A 22,648-nucleotide genomic window follows, 5' to 3' on the forward strand; every position below is an offset into this window, starting at 1 on the left:
AAAAGAACAGAGAGAGAATAATCAAACAGTCCTTCCTCTCTCCACCCCACAGCATAGACTGATGAACACAAATGTGCACCTGGCACTGACAAACCTCTTTTTGTCTGTTTGTGAATATCTTTTCATCTCAGTCTTGTGCACCTCCCAGATTTCTGTGAAGACTGTTACACAGTACTGTAAGGACATAAAAGCACGGACATGTGCATATGACTGATGCATAAAATATGAGTGCAAAATGCAGCCTGACAGTTGTGATTAAAATGAAGAATCACCTTCAAGACAGGCTGTGCAGATTAATAAAGTAAAGTATGTAATGCAAGCAAGAATGTAACTTTTAAGATCTTAAGATCTTTTTAAAGATCTTACATTTGCTGTGGGAAAAAAGAAAGAATATGCATAACGCTTAACTGTAAGCTGAGTGAAAATCTTTTACTCTGTCTGGAGGCAGCGTTCAGAGGTCGTTCTGATGAGAACGGTTGGGTTCGACTGGGCCAGAAATCATACAGGCAGAAGACTCAAACGTTCTTCGTGTCATAACCTTTGTGTTAGTCGTCTCTGCAACCATGGACTGTTTGTGTTGCCTTGGGTGTGCAGACTTGGTCTTCTCCTGATCCAGGAACAGCTCTGATGGCTAATTTAGAGTACTTTAGATCAAAATATCACTTTTACAAGCTAAGTAAAAGATAAGTACCTGTAATTTCATATTCTCTGAAGACTCAGTCTCATAAAACTGCATTAATATATGATAACATTGTTAAGTGATAATTATTAAGTCATTGTTAATTAATAATACAAGGCATTATAATAATTACTAATATCAGAATTAATAATATGATCAACGAACAGAAAATGTGCTCTCTATGAAGAGCGTTTTATTCTTTTTTTTAAAAAAAAAATGGTGCACATCACTTTTTAAAGGACAGCATACATTCATATTGTGTCTTAAAAAACATGGATGTGATGTCTGAGGATCATTTTACATCCAGCTATAGAGTAAACAGGAGACATTCTCTCATCTCATGACTCTGGAAATTTGGCTGTCACAGTCAGTGGAATCAGTCAAATCGCCATCTAGGAGTTATTTCAAGGTAAGAACATGATGATGAAAACAAGATCGGTGAACTGTTCATTTCGCTGTACTTTTGAAATACAATGACGGTGCAATACATTGTCAAGATGAACATAACTTAGTATCAAGCAGTTACTAGTATTCAACATTTCACAAGATTTCACTCATTTTCATCTTAGGCCTGTTAACATTCATTAAGAATAAACGCACTAACGTTCTTTAGTGGAAAAAAAGAAACACGTCCAACCACTCCTGGACTGTACACAAAAATGGCAATGACATGCTCAGATTTTCCAGGATTTGTGAGGGCTCCATCCCTTTACTTATGAGACGGTATTCTGTTTGAATGGTCTCGGTACTGAGAGTTGAGAATGACACGCCCTACACGTCAATGACTGAGTAACAGGACGAATGTATAGGTTCTGTAAGCTGAGCTGGGAACGCCAGTGTGCGCGCGTGTGTGTGTATGAGACAGGGAGATGGAGAAAGAGAGAGAGAGAGAGAGAGAGAGAGAGAGAGAGAGTGGGCACTTGAATGTTTTGGCATCCTCAAGATACTAGTAAATATCACCCGAATCAGCGCCGAACTTAACCTGTAGTGTAGAAATGATATTGCACTTTTCACCCACTGTTCGTAAGGCTAATCATTTTAAAATACGTGTTTCAGTAATTTAAACTAACCAAGTAAGGCCTTTCTCCAGTTTTACGGAATTGTAACGAATATCAGTCTCACGCTAAGTCTGACTCATGATGCTTCGATCTCTGTGTAGAGCATGATTTTTCACAGTTACGCACAAACTTTGGAGCATCCCAAGGGATACGAAATAATATGCTACGCACGGAAAACTATTATGAGGAAAAACAATAGTGCATATACTTTCTGGACGAACTCTTATACATACACGTAATAATCACCTCCATAACATAAATAACACAGAATTTCTCTGATGTCTACTTGCAGGAATTACCGACATCATTTTAGCCAATAGGTAACATCACATTTCAAAGGTCTGGTCAGTACACCACGTCCTTTCCTGGCGGATGATACGGGATCGACGTCCCGCGTCAGTGTAAGCCGTTTGGAGTGAATGGTGTCAACCTGTCCAAACAAATATCCGCGTCGCAGTCCTCCAGGTCACACACTGAATCTGTTGCGACATCGTTATTATGTGAAAACTGAGAAATCCGGTCAAAAGTATCTTCGTTATCGATACAGTCGACCACATTTGGGATCATATTGACGTATGCGTTCACTATCTCTTTGTGGAACAGAGTGTCTTGGTTGTATGACACGAGTTCATTGCTGATATTAACTGTTTCCACCGGTGTGTTTGAACAGAAATGTCGACATCCCAAAAGGCTTGCAAACGCTTTTCTGAACTCTGCGTTGAACGCGTATATAATGGGATTAAGAGAAGAATTGGTCCATCCAAACCACACAAACACATCAAAAGTTGTCTCGCTCACACACGGGAGACCCGCTTGTTGGTCGCTCGGTGGTTTGTCACAAAATGGGACCATACAGTTCAAAATGAAAAATGGCAGCCAGCAGCAAACAAAAACACCCATGATAACCGAGAGAGTTTTTAAAACTTTGGTTTCCCTGTTAATTGACGTTTTCAAACTGTTGTGATGTTGGCACTCTAATCGGTTGGTTCTGCAGCTTTGCGCGTGCTCCGCCGCGCGCTCCAGCGACGCTATCCTCCTGATCTGAATCTGGGCGATCCGGTAGATCCTCGTGTATGTCACAATCATTATAGCTACAGGAATGTAGAAGCTGATCAAAGACGAAGAGATGGCGTACTCGCGGTTCAAACTAGAATCACAGTTTTCTTCCACTGATTCTGCTACAGTAGTGTTGTTCTTTCCAACTATATGAATTCTAGCCTTGTGCCAGTTGAGCTGGACAGGAATGAATGAGATTAAAACGGACAGAGTCCACGTCACACTGATCATCACGAAGGCCACTCTTTGTGTCATCTTTCTCTCGTACCGGAACGGACTGGAAATGGCCCAGTACCTGTCCACACTGATGATACACAAGTTTAGAATGGAAGCGGTGGAACACATGATGTCAAAAGCCACCCAGACGTTACAGAAGGCACCAAACGGCCAGTAACCCGCCACCTCCGCCACCGCTTTCCATGGCATGACCAGAACGGCCACGAATAAATCCGACACGGCCAGAGAAACAATAAAGATGTTGGTCACTTTCGAACGCAGGTGTCGGAACCGGATAACCGCGGCGCACACCAAAATGTTGCCCAGTAACGTCCATAGGATGAGCAGGGAGAGCAAGAACCCAGTCAGCGTGCGGATTGCCAAATCCTTTCGGGCTTCAGGTGTCGTTTCCGGCTCGCTCCCGTTCCACATCGTTGTTCCTCCTCCAAGTGAGAATGGAACGGTGTTACTCGAGAGTACGGGAGAGAGACAGCGTGCAGGGGTCGCCATACGTTCTCCCCGCGTCAAGTGAGGGCATAGGTTGCTGCATGACGCTCGTGCCGACAAGCACATGGACAGGTCTGGCGCGTTCTGCTGTAAGCCTGCATTGTTTTGTTTGAAATAAACAAAAAAGTTCAATCAAAAATCAACCATAACTCTGTTCAGAGTAAATCAGTGTTTGTTCTATGGAGACGTCCTGTTGAGACAGACCCGGACGCAGAAGTAGGACGAAAACCTCTAGAATGAAGCGGATGACTTGTATCCGGATGCATGATATTACTTTGCATGTCTTCTGACCTCCTTCCCGAAAGTAAGGCAGCGGGACTGAAAATGTTGGTCTGCGCTATTTTCAGTTCGTGAGCACTTTGAGCGCGCGGGAGAATGGGGGGGTTGTCCAAGCGCACCACACACGCACATACACACACACACACACAAAGAGAGAGAGAGAGAGAGAGAGAGAGAGAGAGAGGGAGAGAGAGAGTCACCTCCCCTCGGAAGCCCCCCCACTCCCCCGAGGAGTCATGTCATGTGAAAGAGAAAGAGGATGTAAAACAGAACAAAAAGCTCCCGTTTAAAAAAAAATCACATCCACACGATTACACGATCTATTGTCATTGATGTTACATATGAAGTTAGTATTATACACACACACACACAAATATGTATTTTGTACAGTTTCTGTCAACGCCTTGACAATAAAGATGTCCATTAGGTGAGTTCATCCCTTTACTCAGTCGTGTCAGTAAATCGACCGATTAACATTGTTTAAGTAATTGTACTGTTATATGATTACTTGGAAAAAATATTAATGTTTCTGAATGTAGCACTCCCACTTCATGAAGCAGTACGTCACTGAGCAGAAAAACTCAATCCGTTGCGTTTATTCTCCCTCCGGGCTCTTTTTTTTTTTTTTTTTTGGGAGCTGACCGTGGTCCTGAAAAACGCGGCATAGCCAGACAAAGCCTAACATCATTTGACAGACCAGCTCACTAAGTAGCCATTTAAACCTTATTTATAGGTCTAACATTTAATGTTTGTTGGTGTTTAATAAAATCTGCTGATCTAATAAATCGGAGACTCTCTATAATAAAGCCATGGAATAATAACAACAACAATATGATATTGATTAATATGATAAGATTAGACTCTTAGAACTGAGGCATGTAGGGTTTGGCATGTAGGGTTTAACTGTTTCTATTCATCACTGTTATGTGGATCTGATGGATGCAGAATCTGTGTATGCTCAGTCCTCTATGCAAAAAGTACCCATGTAAAGAAACGTTTACATCAATGTTGGTTTGCAGAGCGTTTAGAACGCATGGTTTATGAGATATTCTTAAGTGTCGGGGCTCTTGATGATAAATCAGTGGTTAACATACTGTGTATGTCGTCTCTGCCAAACAAACGTCGTGGATTCAGAACTATACAGTTCTGAAACGCAGAAAAATCAAAGTCACCAAGTAAATATTGAAGTAATTCAAGTAAGTCTTTATTGGCGGATTTGACTGCGTAGAAAGTTCCGATGTTTTTTAAGGTTCGCTGCATCGGAGACTGGGTCCTTTTCAGAAAAATCAACAGCTATCTGTCGCCACCTTGTGGCCTTTAACCCCACTAAAAATTACAGTGAAATAGAGGAAAATGTAACGATTCAAATAACAGTGAAGCAAATGAGTCAAATGAAAAATGGAGGTCGTTTTAAGAAAGGTGTGCGATACAAAACCATCATGGAAGGAATACAGAAAAAACACATAAAACGAGCAATGGGGGATCAAGAGAACAACATACACAGATAGCAAAAAGTCTAAAAAAAAAGTTTAAAACGGCTCTGCACTGTGATCGAGAATTAGATGAAGAATAATTCAAAATTAATGGACAGCATCAATAACAGCTGTTAGTATGAATACATCCAAACATTAACGCGAATTAAGTACTGCTGGTTGTTTTCAGACATTAGGCTATGTACCTGAGATCTGCACGGGGACAAGGGTAATACCGTGGTGTTCCGCGTAATCCGCGGGTATGGGGCCAAAACGAAAAGAATTTCCCTGGTGAGAGCGGGAATTGGGGTGAACTTCACACTATTACGATGGGAAGGGTACATTGCCATCGCGGTAACGGTAATAAAAGGACCCCTTGAAGTCATATTTGGTATGCAAAGCAATACCGTCCTAAGCATCATCGGTGGTCAACAGTAGTGACAATCATGGAGACACTTAATGCGGATATTGGACCACACATTCGTAGGTAAAGCGATTGTCTAGACTTTGAGTTGGGGATGGGCGCTGATATAGCCCACAAGGTTAGTCGTGTAGCCCACACACACGTGCACCCGTGTAGGACGCAACATACGAAATTAAAATGGAACTTAAATAAATATATATACATATATTCAGTCTTATAGTTTATATGTGGGCTACTTATATGTGGTCTATGTTATATGACAGGTCCTGTCATAAAAAAAACTGTGAGAGATGTGCTGCATTGGCAAATCTGGAAACGGACAGAGAGGTATCTTTGCATCCCCGCGACTTCTGTTCCTTCTGACCGAGTGTGCTTAAGTGAGAGGCTTGGTAGTAAACATAGACCGAAACTGTCTACAACCAGAAAATGCAGACATGCTAAAATTTAAAAAAAAAAAAAAAAAGGGAAATAAACGGATGCTGGCTAATCTCCGGCGAAGTTTGGTACAACACTGACTTTTTGTTAATTTATTGATTTCGTTTGCTTCCAGAAAGAATCACTGGCAATGTATTTATACAGGTTTGCATTTGTAATTTAGAGCTCAACTATACTGCATTAGAAAAGAGGCAGGGTCGCTTTTTAAAGTGAACTTTCAGTATATGCTACAGAATGATTTACATTGTCAGAGTTAAAAAACCAACAACAACAACCACAACAAGTCTCTGCTTCAAGTATGTCTCTGGTTTAAAACTAGGAGTTCATAAAATGACAAAAAAAATGTCGTTTAGCAACTGCGATTTATGGTTGTTGTTGTTGTTTTGTAATGTCCCAAGTATGATACAAGGCAATTTCTATACTTTCGATATCCTAAGTTCTTTGAACTAAAAAATAGCAAAGAATGTATGACTTCAATTTGATAATTATTAAATTGTTTTTAAAGAGTTATTATTACTGTAACGCCACGGTTAACTTCTTAATCGGCCCAACATTCCAAAGTATACTAAAGATAGCCCAAATACCAATCCCTAGTTTGGGTGGAACAAACCTAGAACCAGTTTTTAGAAAGCATTCACTTTGATAAAAAATTATGAATATACTGTCATATACGCAAAATGCACTAATGAATAATTAGTAAATGTGTAAGGACACGTTTATGGTTTGTGCAGTTCTGTGAAATATATTAGCAGGCTATGCATATATATTGATAGGCTTCTAAGAGTGATTATGAAAAATACCTGAAGACAAAGATGAATTATAGGATGTAAAAGGTGACATATCTCTATATAATGGGACAGTGTGGGGGATGTGTGGTGATGCGGGGTGGACAGCCTTGTGGCACACTCAGATGGGGTGAGGACAGTGATGGAACACGCGGGAATGGGGACAGAATTTTGTTCCTGTGCAGTTTCTATTTTGTACATGTAACATCACTGTTCTAGTTTTTACAACCATTTACAACCACGTTTTCACAAGAACTCTCACTTTGACCCAATTTAATCACATTTATCACACCTTAGACCATTTTACTTTGATCAAAATATGAAAAGGAAAGTCTTAACAGTGAAGTGAGAAGTAAATAGCCTATTTTACAGAGAGAGAAAATATAAGAACATGAGTCTGCAATAAGAGTTCATGAACGAGACCCAAATATATGACACCACAGTACAATGGAGTACAATGCCGCCTACAAAGAATAATTTGATCTTTTCAAATTATTTCTACATTCATTGCACAACATAAGAGATTGTACAATATGAGTAATTATGTATATTTCCACTTTATTGAGACAAAATGTCTAATTCCAAAAATCACATTCAGGCTCTTTTTAGACATAATGCGATAAAATAAGCACTGACCCCAGACTTACAGATGGCTCGTGTTCAGATGAAAAAATCAATATAGCACCAGATTAAGAATGGAGTACATGCAGTTCTTCATGTACATTGACAATATCTCAAATTGATTATATAATTCTTCAAGCAAACAGAGAGCTTTCAATGTAAGCATAAATGTTCCGAGAATTCAGAATATAAAGATTAGGCAAAGAGAACATTTGGTTTAGCCATAGTTTTTAAAGACAATGAGAACTCAGAGCATAAACTTGTTTTTTTTTTCTGCAGATTGAGACTGCATAGACAGAAATCTTGAAGCGTAAGAATATATTGGATTTCACTAGCCTGCAAGGTAGCCTCACTTCACCCATCTCTCACAAGAGAGTAAGCCAGCACCTCCTCTTAAAGAATTTATTTGTTTGACCAGTCAAACCGCAACCTGTGCTTTGAAAAAGACATTCACATGCACACACACACACACACACACACACACACACACACACACACACACACACACATACACACGGCTACTGTGATCCGGCATTTGAGCTGTGCAAAGAGGCTGAGAACTTTCCGGTTAAGGTAGAGGAACAGAGCTCAAATGGCACTTAAATTTACTTGAGTTTTCCATGGATCTATGTCACAGAGGGGTTTTACAAGGACAGCATAACCAACAGAGAGAACTACATCCGCCATTCAACAGAGACCTGGGGATTAAATCAACTTCTTTGTTTCTAAAAAGAAAAAAAAAAATCATCTCACTTCCAAAGTGTTTTCTTGTAAGAGTATACAGGAATTTGGCTGCTGTTAAACAATTCTGAATAGAAAGCTCTGTCTTAAATAAGGAATGGACTTACGAAAAAGTGAAGGAGCTTTCTAAAGCAAACCAAACAGGCTTTGTATAGCCATGAGACTCCCAAAGTGTGGAAGACATCAGGCACTGTACATTCACATGCAACCCAAGGTCACATAATAACAGCAGTTTGTCAGTCAACAGCAATGACTTAATGTCTACAGGCTGGTAAGGGAGCTCAGTATTGAGTCAATTACAGATATTGTTCACATATACAGCGGATAATATTCTATAATTTAGCCCCAAACAAAGATCATAAAACTAGTGCCATTTGCATTACTGTATATCAGACTCCAGAATCTTTAGTTATATATAAAAAAAATTCAAGTGTTTGGAAAAAGACTTTGAGATACAGATTAGTCTTATATAAGAGAACATTGTCCACATGATCACAAACATCCCATAGCACATACATAATATAACAATCTTGTTTTAGGCTCTTAAAGGATAAGGCTAATTAATTAACAGTAGTAGTAGAGCGACATAAAAGCTTTTCATGTAAAGTGAATGAAAAAAAATCATTCATGTGCTTTTCCATCTGAGTTTATCATTCATGTGCTTTTCCATCTCAGTGTAAATGTGATAGTCCTAGAACAGTGGAATCAAGGGCTATCGGTTGTCCACCAAATGATTTGCTTGTGAGTGATTTCAGCACAGAATGTAATTGAATTGGAAAAGTGTTGCAAAATTACAATGACAGATAAAAGGGCATATCAGTTAGAAATTCAAGTAATGTTGCTTTACTACATATATAAACTAGTACCAGGATGACTGAGAAGGACTTTGATACAGCTGTTACTGAAGAAAGAGAGAGCACCCAGAAAGCTAGTTTTCAGCTATGGTATTATAAGGAGCTTACATTGACTTTTTTTTAACTACAAAGACATGGACAAGAATTGAGTCTTTTTTTTGTAGCAGACCAAAGAGTAAGCGGTGATAAATAGGAACACACAAACAGATCAGCTTTGAGGGTTACTTTTGCAGATGACTGTATTGTTCACACCAGAGCTTTATCTTCAGGAACGTGGACGCCTGTGTGCGCTGCCTTACCCCTTGACATTCAAACTTTACGGAAAACTTCAAAGAGTGACGCCATGGAATGCATACGGTAGAAAAGGTTGAGCGGAATGGCAAAGTTCAGCACGGTGGTCCAGACGGTAAACCCAAAGGTCTCCTGTTCCAAACCATTCTCAAACTGCGGCCGGCAACCAAACGCAGGCAGGATCCACAGCTAGAATGACAAAGCACATAGCAGACGGTCTTCCAACAATTAACTGTACAAAGTGAGAGTTTACGGTTGTCAGAGAAATTAGACATATAACAGGAAGATACAAATAAAAAGAAACAGAAGCAAGTTAAAAGTGATAAATGAAACTGACCTATCAATAGACTGCAATGTTTATGCAGGGAAGGTCTCCACCCTGTAGCCTGGTGCGCTGCTTAATTATAGTGACCCTACTCTAATGAAGGCATTGCGGCTTACGCCGTTCCAGATTGCCACCCCACCTTTGATATGGCTGATTATACAATTGGAATTTGCCATGTCAAAAACAGTGTTTTAGCTTGATGAGGGGGAGAGTGTGAGAAAGAGCCGGGGAGAGAGAGCAAAAGAGAGGGGAGAGAAATAGAGAAAGACAAGAGAAAGAAAACAAGAGCAGAAAAGAAGGAGAAATAATAGACGATTAACGTGGCTTACTGAGATGTTGCACATGAAGAGAAAGACAGTGATGTTCTTCAGTATCTCTCTCTTCCTGCTGGATCTTCTGATCATGATGCTTGACACCACTGGGAGGGGCACTTCTGAGTGTTTCCGTGGACAACCATACACTTGTCCACTGTCGCTCTGTTCACTCTCCAATGTTCCACAGCACCTATCCTGACCATCAAATGCCTGGTTGGTTATGCCATTGTATGGTGGTACCATGCTGCCTCCCACAGAGAAGATCTCTGGGGCTGGTGGAGTTTGTGCCCTGAGGTCTCTTTCCCCGGGCTCAAGCCTGCAGCGGTAGAGTGATTCCACAATGAAGAGGTTCTGAATGTATTTCTCCAGAATCAGAAGCAGTGAGTAGGCCAGGCTGGTCCAGCGGTAGCGTGGGTTGGTCTGACTCGCCACCACCGCCACTATGCTACACCAGGACATAATCCACGCTCCCACTGAAGATCCAAGTAGGACCTCTGCATCTAGCTGTCTGGATGGGTTCTCGGTGGTGTCCAGGGGCAAACCTTCAACCCGGTAAACCAGTAAACCTATACCACCAGCCACACACATGGCTACCAGCATAACCACTCCATAACAGTAGAACATGGAGATGGCAGCAACTCTTGTCTCCAGGGATTCTTCGATGTGGATGCTATAGACTACTAAAACCCCAATGGTGCTTGCAAGAGCCAACAATCCCAGGATGGGACCAAACACTAGGGCAGTGGTGGGGGTTGTGGGTTTCTTACGGTTAGCACGGTGATCGATGGTGCGCCCGATGTTCCTCCACATGACGAAGAGCATGGCAGAAACAAAGATGTGGTACTCAATGTTGAAGGGGAAGAGATAGTAAAGACTGGTGGAGAAGACTGTACAGGCACTGGTGGTACAGTTACAGGGTGGACCCAGGTTTTCTGAGGGCAAACAGCAAATGAGTCATCAGCTTAAGACCACACACACACACACACACACACATACTCACACACACACACAAACACAACACATACACACTCACACAAACACACACACACACACACACTCGCAAACACACACACACACACACACACACACACACATATACACACTCACAAACACACACACAAACACACACACACACACACACACACTCACAAACACGCACACATACACATACACAAACACATACACATACACACACACACATACACACACACACACGCTCACAAACACACACACACACAAACACACACACAACAAAAGTGGCCATGATCTTATGTACAAAGGTTACAGAGCAGAGGAGGGCAGTCCTGCCAGAGTAGCTCAGGGTATGCAAGGTTTTTTTCCCCCACCCCCATATAAAGACACCTGAGTCAATAATGAACTTCAAATGAGTTCTCTTCTACCACCTTGTTTATCATGTGTGTTTGATTAGGGCTGAAACAAAGTCCTGAAGGGGTATAGGGTCCCAGGAGGAGAACTACTGCCTCATATCCGGAATTAGGAACAGGTGGATTGGAGGGCCTCAAGAAATAAAGCAAATGACTGATCTATTAATGAACATACTGTTTTTTACTGAGAAATTATTTAAAAGCAAGGTTCACAGAATTTGAGCTGGGCTACTTAAAATCCCATGGGTGAACTTAGATATGGGCTGACTTTGGTACTCTCAGAAAGTTTTAACTAGATAAAACCTTGCATTTAATAACAATAATAATCATAATAATAACAACAACAACAACAATAATAATAATAATAATAATAATAATAATAATAATAATAATAATAATAATAAGTTTATTTAGAGCCCAATATCATTATTTATAGTCTCAAAGGGCATTACATGTCTATAACAAAGTCAATTCATCAATCTTATATGTACAGATGGCACAATGGCTCAATTACATCTCAGTCATTAAAGTGAATTAGGAACAACACATTCTACATCAAATTATATAGCCAAGTTACTGGATTAATATAACAATATTAAAAAAAAAAAAAAAAAAAAAAGACTATATTAACTGCCCCACTTGGCTCTGTTCAGTATTTCAGTGTGCATTCTCACGACTGTGACTCTTACCATAACTAAATATTGTCCTATTCTGGCTTTTGCTCTCAGTAACCACAACATTAAGTTACATTCTATTAATTTATCTATATGCTGCATTGCAGTACTGATCAGACAATATCTAAAGGTTTTGAATGAAATGGGTTAACTGACACAGTGTCACTTCTGATCTTTTTTTTCCCCTCGCACAGACATACTTAAACACAACTACACACACAACTCCCTCAGTTTCCTCAAATGCAAGCTCACTTGTTAACTTTAGGGTGCTGCCCTCTAGTGGCCACTGTGATAAAAATTCACCACCTCTCCTTTCTCCTCTACACCTCTACATCTCTACTGCCTTTAATTAAAGCTACAGAGATAGCAGAGAGAGGACAGAGAGAGAGAGAGAGAGAGGGAGGGGGAGAAAAAGAGAGAGGACAGAGAGAGAGAGAGGGAGGGGGAGAGAGAGAGAGAGAGAGAGAGAGAGAGAGAGAGCTGTAGCTGGTGCAGTCAGGCTCGTAGTTGGCCGGATATGAGTGGGAGTGCTTTAGGGTTTAAGGTGTATCAGTTACAGTAATTGCAGCCCCCATGGGAGCCCCAGAGGGTCAGAGGAGAGCCGTCTGGGGTTGAAGAGGGAGGAGAGGGGTGCTTGGCCTGGTGTGTTGCCTGAAATGAAACCTTAGAGATGGGCGTTGCATATAAACAAGCTCTCCAACCCCACCTCACCCCTCCAACCTACCCCATTCCCCAGATTACTGCCCTGCTCTCAACCTCTCTTTCACCCAAGCAAGAGAGTCCTCAAGTGGACTATTGTCCAGTTCCTTTTGAAGCATACTGACACACATAGAATAATAAATGCATTCTCTCTAACTGACCTACACAAACAATTAGTCACTTACACATATAAGCACACACATACACAGACTCACACACACATACATGCACACGCGCACACACACACACACACACACACACACACACACACAAGCACGCACACACTCAGACACTGATTTCACATATGACTTACCTGTGGTGATATTCTGGTATCCCAGATCTGACAGGCGTTTCATATGTTTGTTGAAGAAGTGTTCAGCCTCCGTCATCACTCCATAACACCATAGCAACAGGTTAGTAAACACAGCATGGATCACACCAAACCTGGTCACAAACAACAGTAATACAGCATGAATCACACTGAACCTGATCACAAACAATAGTAATACAGCATGAATCACACTGAACCTGATCACAAACAACAGTAATACAGCATGAATCACACTGAACCTGATCACAAACAACAGTAATACAGCATGAATCACACTGAACCTGATCACAAACAACAGTACTACAGCTTGGAAACACACAGCAGACCATCATTTCTGAAACCCAATCATTCTAGATCTGATGTCAGTAATAGGGACAGAATCAACTACTCTAGATCTGATCATAACAGTTAAAGATAACACCAAACTAGATCAAAACAGACAATAAGAATGTTGCCAGAATGTCTTAACTAAATTGGCCCTTAGTAAACTAGCCTGAATTGCACATTAATGTTTAATAGAAGTGGTTCTGAAATAATATAAACTATCCCTGAAACAGGATATTATTTTCTGTTTGCAAAGTAATATGGATTGTGTAGAATGTTTAAATAACTCAAATTGACATTGTAGAAATGTTATCAAAATTTTTCAGATTATTAGCAGTTATTGTATTCCCAAACCCAGATTATAGTGGCAGTACCTCTCAAATGTCTCATATCTCTTGATGACATCCTTGATGTGGAACCAGAGGAAATGTACCTACAATTTTGATAATATTAAATGAAACATTAAAAAAGTAATGTAATACAAATGATCGCCACCAGCATCCTAATTATCATAATCATGAGGAACAAAATAATTAAGGGGAAAAGAAGAGAGCAGTGTACATCCTAATACTTTGTTTAGTTATGACAAATTCATTTGAATTAGATGTTAAATACTTTGTAAAATCAATATGTATCACACACTGTAAATATGTGTGTACAATATAACAGTCACTGAGAAGAACACTGAAAGTGACTGGAAGAGGAATGTTACATCACGGGGTTAAACACAGTGGGGCTCAGTGTTACAGAAGGGTTCAGAATAAGCCTGTCTGAAAACTCAATACAAACAAGAGTAAATGAATGTACTTCAGTGTTATTATGATAGTTTACCTATTTTTGCTACATTAAAAGAGAGAGAGAGAGGGAGAGAGTGGGGGGGGAGAGAGGGAAGAGAGATATATGAACAGAAGTAGAGATAGAGAGGTTAAAGAATGACACTTTAATAAGCTAATTAAAAGAATAGTGGTTTGTCCACAGTCCTCAGTAGACCTCTGTGTTTAAGAGAGTGAAACTGAGAGAGAGAGAGATAGAGATAGAGAGAGAGAGAGAGAGAGAGAGAGAGAGAGAGAGAGAGAAATTGCTCAAAATTGACAGCAAGTACAACTGTAAGTTCTGATATCTTAACCGGAATGAATTATCTTTGTTCCAAACACCATCACTCCAGGTATCTGACAACTCATTTATCTCAGAACTCAAGAAATCGCGTTTTTTGTCTTGCTTTCATCTACTATGATACTGAGTTAACCTTCTTAATTAGCCGGATAACATGAAGACAGAGTTGACTAATGGGAGAGGAGGAATGAACATTGTCATTGAACAATTTTGACTTTAGGCTTCATGTTACTCATGTAATTGAAAAATCCTGAATTGTTACATAGTCTCTGATTTAGTGATGGACTTTATTTTGTAACTGGATATAAATCTTTTTTTTCGTTAGTGTTGACAAGTTATCAAAGTGCACACAGAGAGACATGTGATCTTAAAGGAACCTGAATCGTTCCTTGAGTGGCCACTGACAAGACTTATTGAGTTCTTTCTTCTCAGACTTGACAGAAACAAAGCCTGCTTTATTCCCGCAGCAGACCACCCTTAAACGCGTTCCACAGACACGGGAGTCAAACAGGGGATCATAAGGAACGTATTTACCGGTTATATTCTATCGTTGTTCGTTTTCTTACCTGTGATATAGTGTGGAGAGCGTGGATGACCGGGTAGACTCCCATCACTGCGGATACGCACGCTTTAAATCCCACATAATAGCCGATGCGGAAAGCATCCATGATTAGCGAGAGGAGCGCAAGCATTGTTAGCCCTCCTAATTAGGAAAACAATGTCAGTGATTACACGGGATATTAATTTGCTTCATATTTTTAGCTGTAAATGTGAACAACACGTTTAATGAAAACAAAGACCTGTGGTATGTTCTGTAATTAGATTTACACGACTTTATAGCCTGGGCTGTTTCTTATACTCCATCATCTCTCTCTAAATTACATTTTAGAGCCATCCTTGTAAAACAGTTCTACCTCTTATCCAGCTTGTTCCGGCGTGAGCATCCTTCTCTGGCCGCAGATCCCTGTGGCGCTCCCGTCTGATGGTATAACATACCATCCAAAGGAGCTGTAGGAGCATGAGTGTGGTGATAAAGGACAGCAGATGTTCTTCCCGCACGGCGGTGGCATGGTACGACAGGGGAAGCATCAATGACACGCCGAGCAAAAGGATATTGGTCCCGTACTGCGCGCTGAGCACTTCGGCATTCTTCTGTGGGTAGCTCTCGGTCAAATTGACTTTTAATTTGGTGAACAATTTCTTCTCTTTGTCGGAATTAAACGAAGACGTGCTGTGGCAGTACTTATTCAAGCACGTTATATCCAAACCGCTGTGTTCCACCATGGCCCCAAAGTTTGGTAAAGCCCAACAGCTCGTAAAGCGGTTATTGCAAGTGCAAAAAGTGCATCAATGCACATGTGCCTTTAGCGGTTTGTATGAAATCCTGAGAGACACAGTAAGTGCCATTCCACGTAAGGAGCAATGAAGTAATAAAGACAGGAGAGACAAAAAATCTCAGTAGACTCGCATATCTTTTACTTATATTTAAACCCTCATGGATTTATGCGCGCTCATACATCGACGTTATCTGTAACATTGTACTGAGGTTACTTAAAATCTCCTCCTATATAGAGCCTGCTGAGTCACTCAGATTAGGAAGAATAGATTGAGTTTCAGCAGTCTGCAACCTCGGTACACATCACTGAACTTGCCATAAGTTTTTGCGAAATCGATGAGCTGGTGATGCCAACTATTCATCCATTCGTGCAGTGGGAGAAAATGCGCTTTTGATAGCAGGAAAAACTACATGCCAGTATCTACAGTTACAGAAGTTTAGTCTCCGTGCGTAATATTCTCAGTGTGCCAAGGCGCCGTCTCTTATTCCGTCTTCTCCGAGACCTGGTTTAAAGCGTAGACTAGAGATCAGGTAGACTGTATGTTCATGTCACACACAGAGAGAAAACCAGTCTAAACCCGTGTTATTCGTGATGGACGACAAAGAGGAATGCATGTTCACTCGAAGTAATCACCTGATAACCTGATCCATCTCTCTCTGACACCTCTGCCGATGCGTAAAAAGCGCGCCTGAGACGAATCAAAGGATCTATAGAAACAGTTAATAGAGAGTTCACTGGTCTTGGATGAAAAAAGTAAAGAAACTAAAATCATCGCTCCATTCATATTCATCCCAACCTCAGCTGTGACGGTAATGAACTAACTGAGCTGTATGGCCGGGCAACAGAAAAAGAGGACAGAATCAGATTTCGGTGTTCACCCATACAATAGCTCTTTCAACAAAACGTCTTTGTTAACCTCAGTCTCATCTTTGATGTGCAACAAAGCAATGTGCTGAATAGCGGTTAGGTGTACATCCAAGATAATGAACATCTTTAAAAGTTATTTCATCAATGCTAAAAACTAACTGAAAACAGCAGAGTTTTTCCATTAACTTTTTACGCGCTTTTTGCGCAGAATGAAAAGGGTGAGCGATAGATCTATATTGCCAGTGATCGTCTCACTGAAAGAGTTAACGAATTTATTCGAGGCCAGAAACAATAGAAATGTGTGCTAAATTGCAGAGTAAATCATAATGAAGTGAAATCGATACAAGTAAGGTTCTCACAATGGGACCCATTATATTTCAAAGCTCTTCTCTCCAAGGGCTCTCTGCGCTTTGACCTAGTTTAACACTCAAATAAACTGATTCACCCTGGCAACTAATAATCAGGCACTAATGTCCCTTCTATGTACCCTTCACAGTCAACAATTATGCGTTAGTTGTACTGATATTAGAGAGAGAGGGAGTGTTTGACCCTCTCAAAGACAAACTTTTGTTTATGATCAAAGTAACTGCAATTCCAAAGTACTGCTTGCGTCATAAATCATTTGGTTCATCGGATCACGTTTCCGGTTATATCACCCCAATTGGTTCCTTAGGAAAGATCTATTTATATAACTGTGTATATTATGTCGAAAAGCACATTAAAACCTGTAACCAAATGTCATCAACGTTCTGTTGTGCCGTAAAACAAACGATGCATTCAGAATTGTATATATTCGTTAATTCAGGAAGATTTCTTGATAATTACATCAAGGTTGTTGTCTATCTCTCCGCGTCAAATGTTTTGATTAGGTTTGAGATTGTACGCTTTCATCTTATCGACCGTTAAACAATCTCTTCAGTGGACATTTACACCCATTAGAACGGACAATGCGGGTGCGAATGTTTTTTATTCAAATATTGTTGGACATATGAGAGAACACAAATTGTTTAACGATTTAATGATAGCTATTTACATTTTACTCTACCGACAGATCTTAAGTCCTACTCGATAGCAATGATAATTTCACTTTTAAAATAGTATCTATGTCGCGAATAAAAACTAAAGAGCCGTCTAAAACTGTTAAAGTAAACTGGCTTAACAACCAGTCAAGAGAGGCCTTACACCTCTGAGCGGAATCTCTGCAACACTGTTATCAACGATAGATCGTCAATTTATATAACATGTCTGAAAAATAACGAGCTTTGAAAATCTACGTGGAAAAGACATTAGACACTTCAGGCATGTGGAAAAATGTTAAAATTTAATTCAAAACATATAAATCACTTCAAGGTAGACAAACTTATAACAAGGACATTCAGAATCAGTTTCAATTAAATGTTCATGTTAAATAAATATTTGGTCAAAACAAAACAAAACCAAAAAAAAAAAAAACTGTGTCAATGGCAAGCACTTGAAGTAGAAAAATTTTGGTTTATGTCTGTATGTATTTTACACGTGTAAGAGGCTTCAGTGTGTACAAACTATCCTCTGGAAGAGACTGTAGATCTTCAACAAGACTCTGAAAAGGAGAAATGGGTTTAGATGTTTAATTTTAATACACAGGCATTTTTTTCAATACATACATTTGTACAGATGCACAAAACAACCGCTTTATGCATTAACACCCTGCAACATACAGGACGGAAAACCGTAACTACTCGATATGTCAACTACACACGTAAAACAGAGGTGTCAGTAAGAGAGTTCACATCTCTTATTCAGCTTTTTAACTGAACTAAAAAAGGTATCCTTTCAGAAATAAGTTGTTAAATCATTCACACAACCATCCCAACTTACTGATTCTATTCTAATGATGTGAAATTTTTTTTTTTTTAAAAATAAGTTCAGAAGTAGTGGGTTAAGTTATGGGTTATGAAGGCATTACATGGATATGTCCTGTGCTCCGTACCCGACCCAGCCATGTCAAAGATTTTCATTGTTCAGATGACGTGTGTTGCTCTGTACATATGACAATAAAACTCTTTGACTTGACTTTTCACCTTGATTTATATGATAAAACACTTTTACCTTTCCTTTGTTCAGCCAATGAGAGATATGAGCATGACTACGCCCATGAACTGAGTGAAGAGGATGACGGGCGTGAAGAAGGACCAGACGGGCCAGAGAGCAATGTTAAAACTGCCACAGACAAAGAGGAGGTGTTACGACACTTTAGATCGTTCCTTTTCATGGACATACCTAATGTGTACTATCAATCATGGGGCTGGTATAATGGCTAATTCTACATGCCGACATGATCGTTCTTTAGTCTCAAGACAAAGTAGTTATATTGTTATACCTCACAAAACATTGTAATAATCTTTTGGGTTTTTTGCTTTGCCTAATGAATCGCATTGGACATTCCCTTGGCTGTGTTAGTTCGAGTAACAAAATAACACCAATTAAAATACATAGCTAAAAACAAAAAGAGCACAACGTGGTCAGGATTGGAAGAAGGCGGTCATGCCAAAGAAAACCTTGTTTGGTCGAACTGTTTTAAGGTCAGAACCAATGGTGAGAAGATGCAAAAAAAAAACTTTTATCACTGTGTCACTGATGTTTCTGCTGTTGTTATATGGCATTTGTTTTATTATGAGGCTTTAAAAGAGTCAGGCTGGGAGGCACTGGAGTGATTTCTGAGTGTACGGAGGGACTGACCTGCAGGAAGCAGCGATGAAAGCTGCTGTGGTTACTGGGGGAATAGCAGGATATTCCTGCTCGTAGTGTTTAATACCTCTGTACCACTCCAGATACACTATACAAAACGCTGCCAGAGACAAACACACTCCCAGCAACACCAAACCAACGTTGAACCACCAACTGCTCATAAAACAAAGAGACAATACACATTAGTCTGACGACACACTGTGTTCAGGTAAACATTATGATCACAGAAAGCAGTTAACGCATACATTGGTAACTATTGTGCAAATATATAGAGAGGATTTCTATTTTGTGCTATGGTCACTGATTCTAATTCAAATCTCTGGTTCCCAATCCAATCCAATGCAACTATGTTGTTTATAACAATCATAAATTGGACTGGTTAACTTGAGAAGTCATAAAAAAAAAAGTCACAATATTGTTCTCTTTATGTAACACTCTACATGTTTCAGACAGGTCAGTCACGAGGCTGCTGAGTCACTCATTCAAGTTTGGCCCTCAATCTCAAAGTACGTTTGAGAAGCCAAGATAACTCAAAACATTCAATCTGTTAATTAACACATAATTAAGTAATCACTTGTTAATTAACAATTCTCAAAAATATTGACTTTTACTCAGTTTGGTGGTTGATTTCCATTTTTGAGCTATTCTAACTTATCCAGGTATGCTGTCCTACTGGCTTTAGTCTGTGTCAGTGAGAATACATCACTCACTAAACTGCACTTAAAAATATGCAGTTGGTCAGGACAACAGAGGGTTGAATGGTTCTGATGCTAATGTAGATGATTTGTGCTTTATTTATCCTTGCAAAACCTTGGCCCAGGTCATTTGCGGTATAGCTTGGCTGCAGTTTGGGCGATTGAGCCAGCACCTGCTAGCTCTATGATAAAGAGATACCACAGAGTGTGTCTGTGAAAAGAACCTGTTTTGCAGCAGCATACTGAATCATCTGCCCAAATCGCCTGCTTATCGTAACTAGAGTACCGTAATCTCTCTTGTAATCCATCCCAAACGCACACAAGACGGTATGTCAGAAGTGGAGTGAGTTCTGAGTGACCCACAGGACAAACATAATTAGGGTCTTAGTAGAGCGAAACCAGACTGGAATGGCTCCAGCAAATTGGCTCTGTCAGCCAGGGTTATTCTCTCCACTCAATCATGGATACGTTTTCACTATTCAGCAAAACCGGCCCATTCAGTGCAATGCTGCTAACAGTTCTCTGGTGGACACAGATGGACACACACAGTTAGTCTGAGAGAGGTGTCTTTTTCTTACTGTACCACTGCACACGTCTGTTTAACACCATTTATTGGGAAATAGATGAGATAAACCATTTCGGTACGCTAGACAGTAATATTAACTACTGTGTAAATAATATGCGGGATGATTTTGCCAGACGTTGATCACATCAATACTGGAACAAATGCAGATCCATGTTTTACTTGACTGTTAATAATGAAAAGCATGTCAGTTGAATTTTGCATTTTTGCACTTTAAATAAATGAACGTACAAAGAAAAACACTCAACATTCTAGCAGTGATTAAGAAAAAAGGGCCTGGTAGACATACAAACCAACAAACAAATAAGTAATTATATAAACAAGAGACTTGACAGGGCTAAGCTAATCCATCCCAGCAGGCTCCCTTAATCAGCCTACATAAACTACCATTCACCTAAGGGTTGCATTAAGTGCTCCACAGGCACAGGGAATTACCTCTTAATATCTTCGTTTTCCATGATCTCAACAAAGAAGTCCACGTAGTATGTCAGCCCCACGGACGCCAGGATCCAGAAGACGGAATGGCGGTTGATACGGGGGAGAGGCTTAACATCCTTATCTTGCTCCGTTTCTACAATGTTAACATCAGATTCACAATATAAGTACAGTCAGCGTGCGTCCATTCAGGGAGAGATTCAAGGAGAGGAGGAAGAGAGGGCAGGAACGGGGGCTGTATAACTCCAAATAAATTAAATGGATTAATTCATCAGTTACATTTTGTTTGTAACTGGACAGAAAACTAACTGGAGTACATGTTGGTAAATATTTATGGGTGGTTTCAGGCACCTGAATGTCTGAACAATTTGACCATCTCAAAACAACAATCTAGTCAGATGAATCATCATACAAAGTTTCATACCGTAACAGAAAAGTATGATTTTACTCTGAGTTGATAAATTGAATGCACTCTAAGGTCATTGAGTTGACCACTAAACTAGGCCATTGTCCTTACCTCAGCCAACAATAATCACAGTCACAATTTACTGAAGTCTTCCTTTAGAAGCAGAGCTAAGGTTTCAATTCACTCCAGTGATTAAAATCGTACCCAATATCTGTTACAATCAGTGATAATTTTTATCCCCTTAACATTATAGGTACAGCTTACATCTTCTACGAAAACGAGATGTATTTTTGTCCTAAAACTAGTCAGTCATCAGATAGCTCTCGGTCGGCAGCAGACTATGGGGTCCGTGGAAGATCTCTGCATGCCATTGTGTGTCTATCAGAAACTCAGGGAGCGATCAAGAGCTGGTGGCATTTAGCCAAGTCAGTAACTCCAGACAGAACAAACTATTCACTGTTCACTCCTATAAAGAGACTAAAAGACCATGGGCCGAGATGGCACCGCTGTCTTCGTTGCTTATCCGCTAAACACGATAAGATAGCGTGTAACGGTGATTTAATCATGTATACAGATGTGACTTAATTGTGCTTGGTGAACGGTGGGAAGAGCATACACGCTAATACTGCAGTAAATGTTGTATTAAACAATAAAGGCTTACTTAATTTAACATCCGAGCGACTACAACTTCCAGTTGCTCCTACGAAATGCACATGCATAATCTGAAACATTATGGAAGTTTCTGTGTTTGTGTGTATGTGCAACTCCAACTTTCAAAATAACCTTAAATATGTTTAGCTACTGTACTTACTCTTCTCATCGATGCCTTCCTCTGAAATGGAATGTAACAGAAGTTCGGCATCTTTTTTAAACCTATTTCTCAACGTCACTAAATCATTTTCCTGAAGAAAATCTGCCATGGTTCAGACTTCCACCAGAACACAACTGTCTTCCGTGTGAGTATACGTCGGGTATTGATGACGTTTTGCTGAAGTGGCAATTTGATTGGCTGTAC

General features: G+C 40.0%; 3 protein-coding genes across 3 annotated transcripts; all 3 read right to left on the minus strand.

Moving 5' to 3' along the window:
- Positions 1 to 2,133: 2,133 nt before the first annotated feature.
- On the minus strand, positions 2,134 to 3,519 carry drd5a (dopamine receptor D5a). Its single transcript, XM_030766334.1, has one exon. It carries the CDS (start codon positions 3,517 to 3,519, stop codon positions 2,134 to 2,136), a length of 1,386 nt encoding a protein of 461 aa, XP_030622194.1.
- Positions 3,520 to 9,436: 5,917 nt separating this feature from the next.
- On the minus strand, positions 9,437 to 15,867 carry otop1 (otopetrin 1). The gene is made up of 6 exons (XM_030766845.1): positions 15,498 to 15,867; positions 15,150 to 15,286; positions 13,845 to 13,903; positions 13,129 to 13,259; positions 10,073 to 10,989; positions 9,437 to 9,607 (listed from the first exon to the last, which is right to left on the minus strand). Exons 1-6 carry the CDS (start codon positions 15,865 to 15,867, stop codon positions 9,437 to 9,439), a joined length of 1,785 nt encoding a protein of 594 aa, XP_030622705.1.
- A 2,370-nt stretch (positions 15,868 to 18,237) lies between these two features.
- On the minus strand, positions 18,238 to 22,553 carry tmem128 (transmembrane protein 128). Its single transcript, XM_030766445.1, has 5 exons — positions 22,436 to 22,553; positions 21,228 to 21,351; positions 19,506 to 19,667; positions 18,876 to 18,986; positions 18,238 to 18,366 (listed from the first exon to the last, which is right to left on the minus strand). Exons 1-4 carry the CDS (start codon positions 22,551 to 22,553, stop codon positions 18,887 to 18,889), a joined length of 504 nt encoding a protein of 167 aa, XP_030622305.1. The 3' UTR covers positions 18,238 to 18,366; positions 18,876 to 18,886.
- Positions 22,554 to 22,648: the final 95 nt, after the last annotated feature.

The sequence above is a fragment of the Chanos chanos genome, chromosome 2 (genome assembly GCF_902362185.1).
Source record: "Chanos chanos chromosome 2, fChaCha1.1, whole genome shotgun sequence".
In the NCBI taxonomy this organism is placed as follows: Eukaryota; Metazoa; Chordata; class Actinopteri; order Gonorynchiformes; family Chanidae; genus Chanos; species Chanos chanos.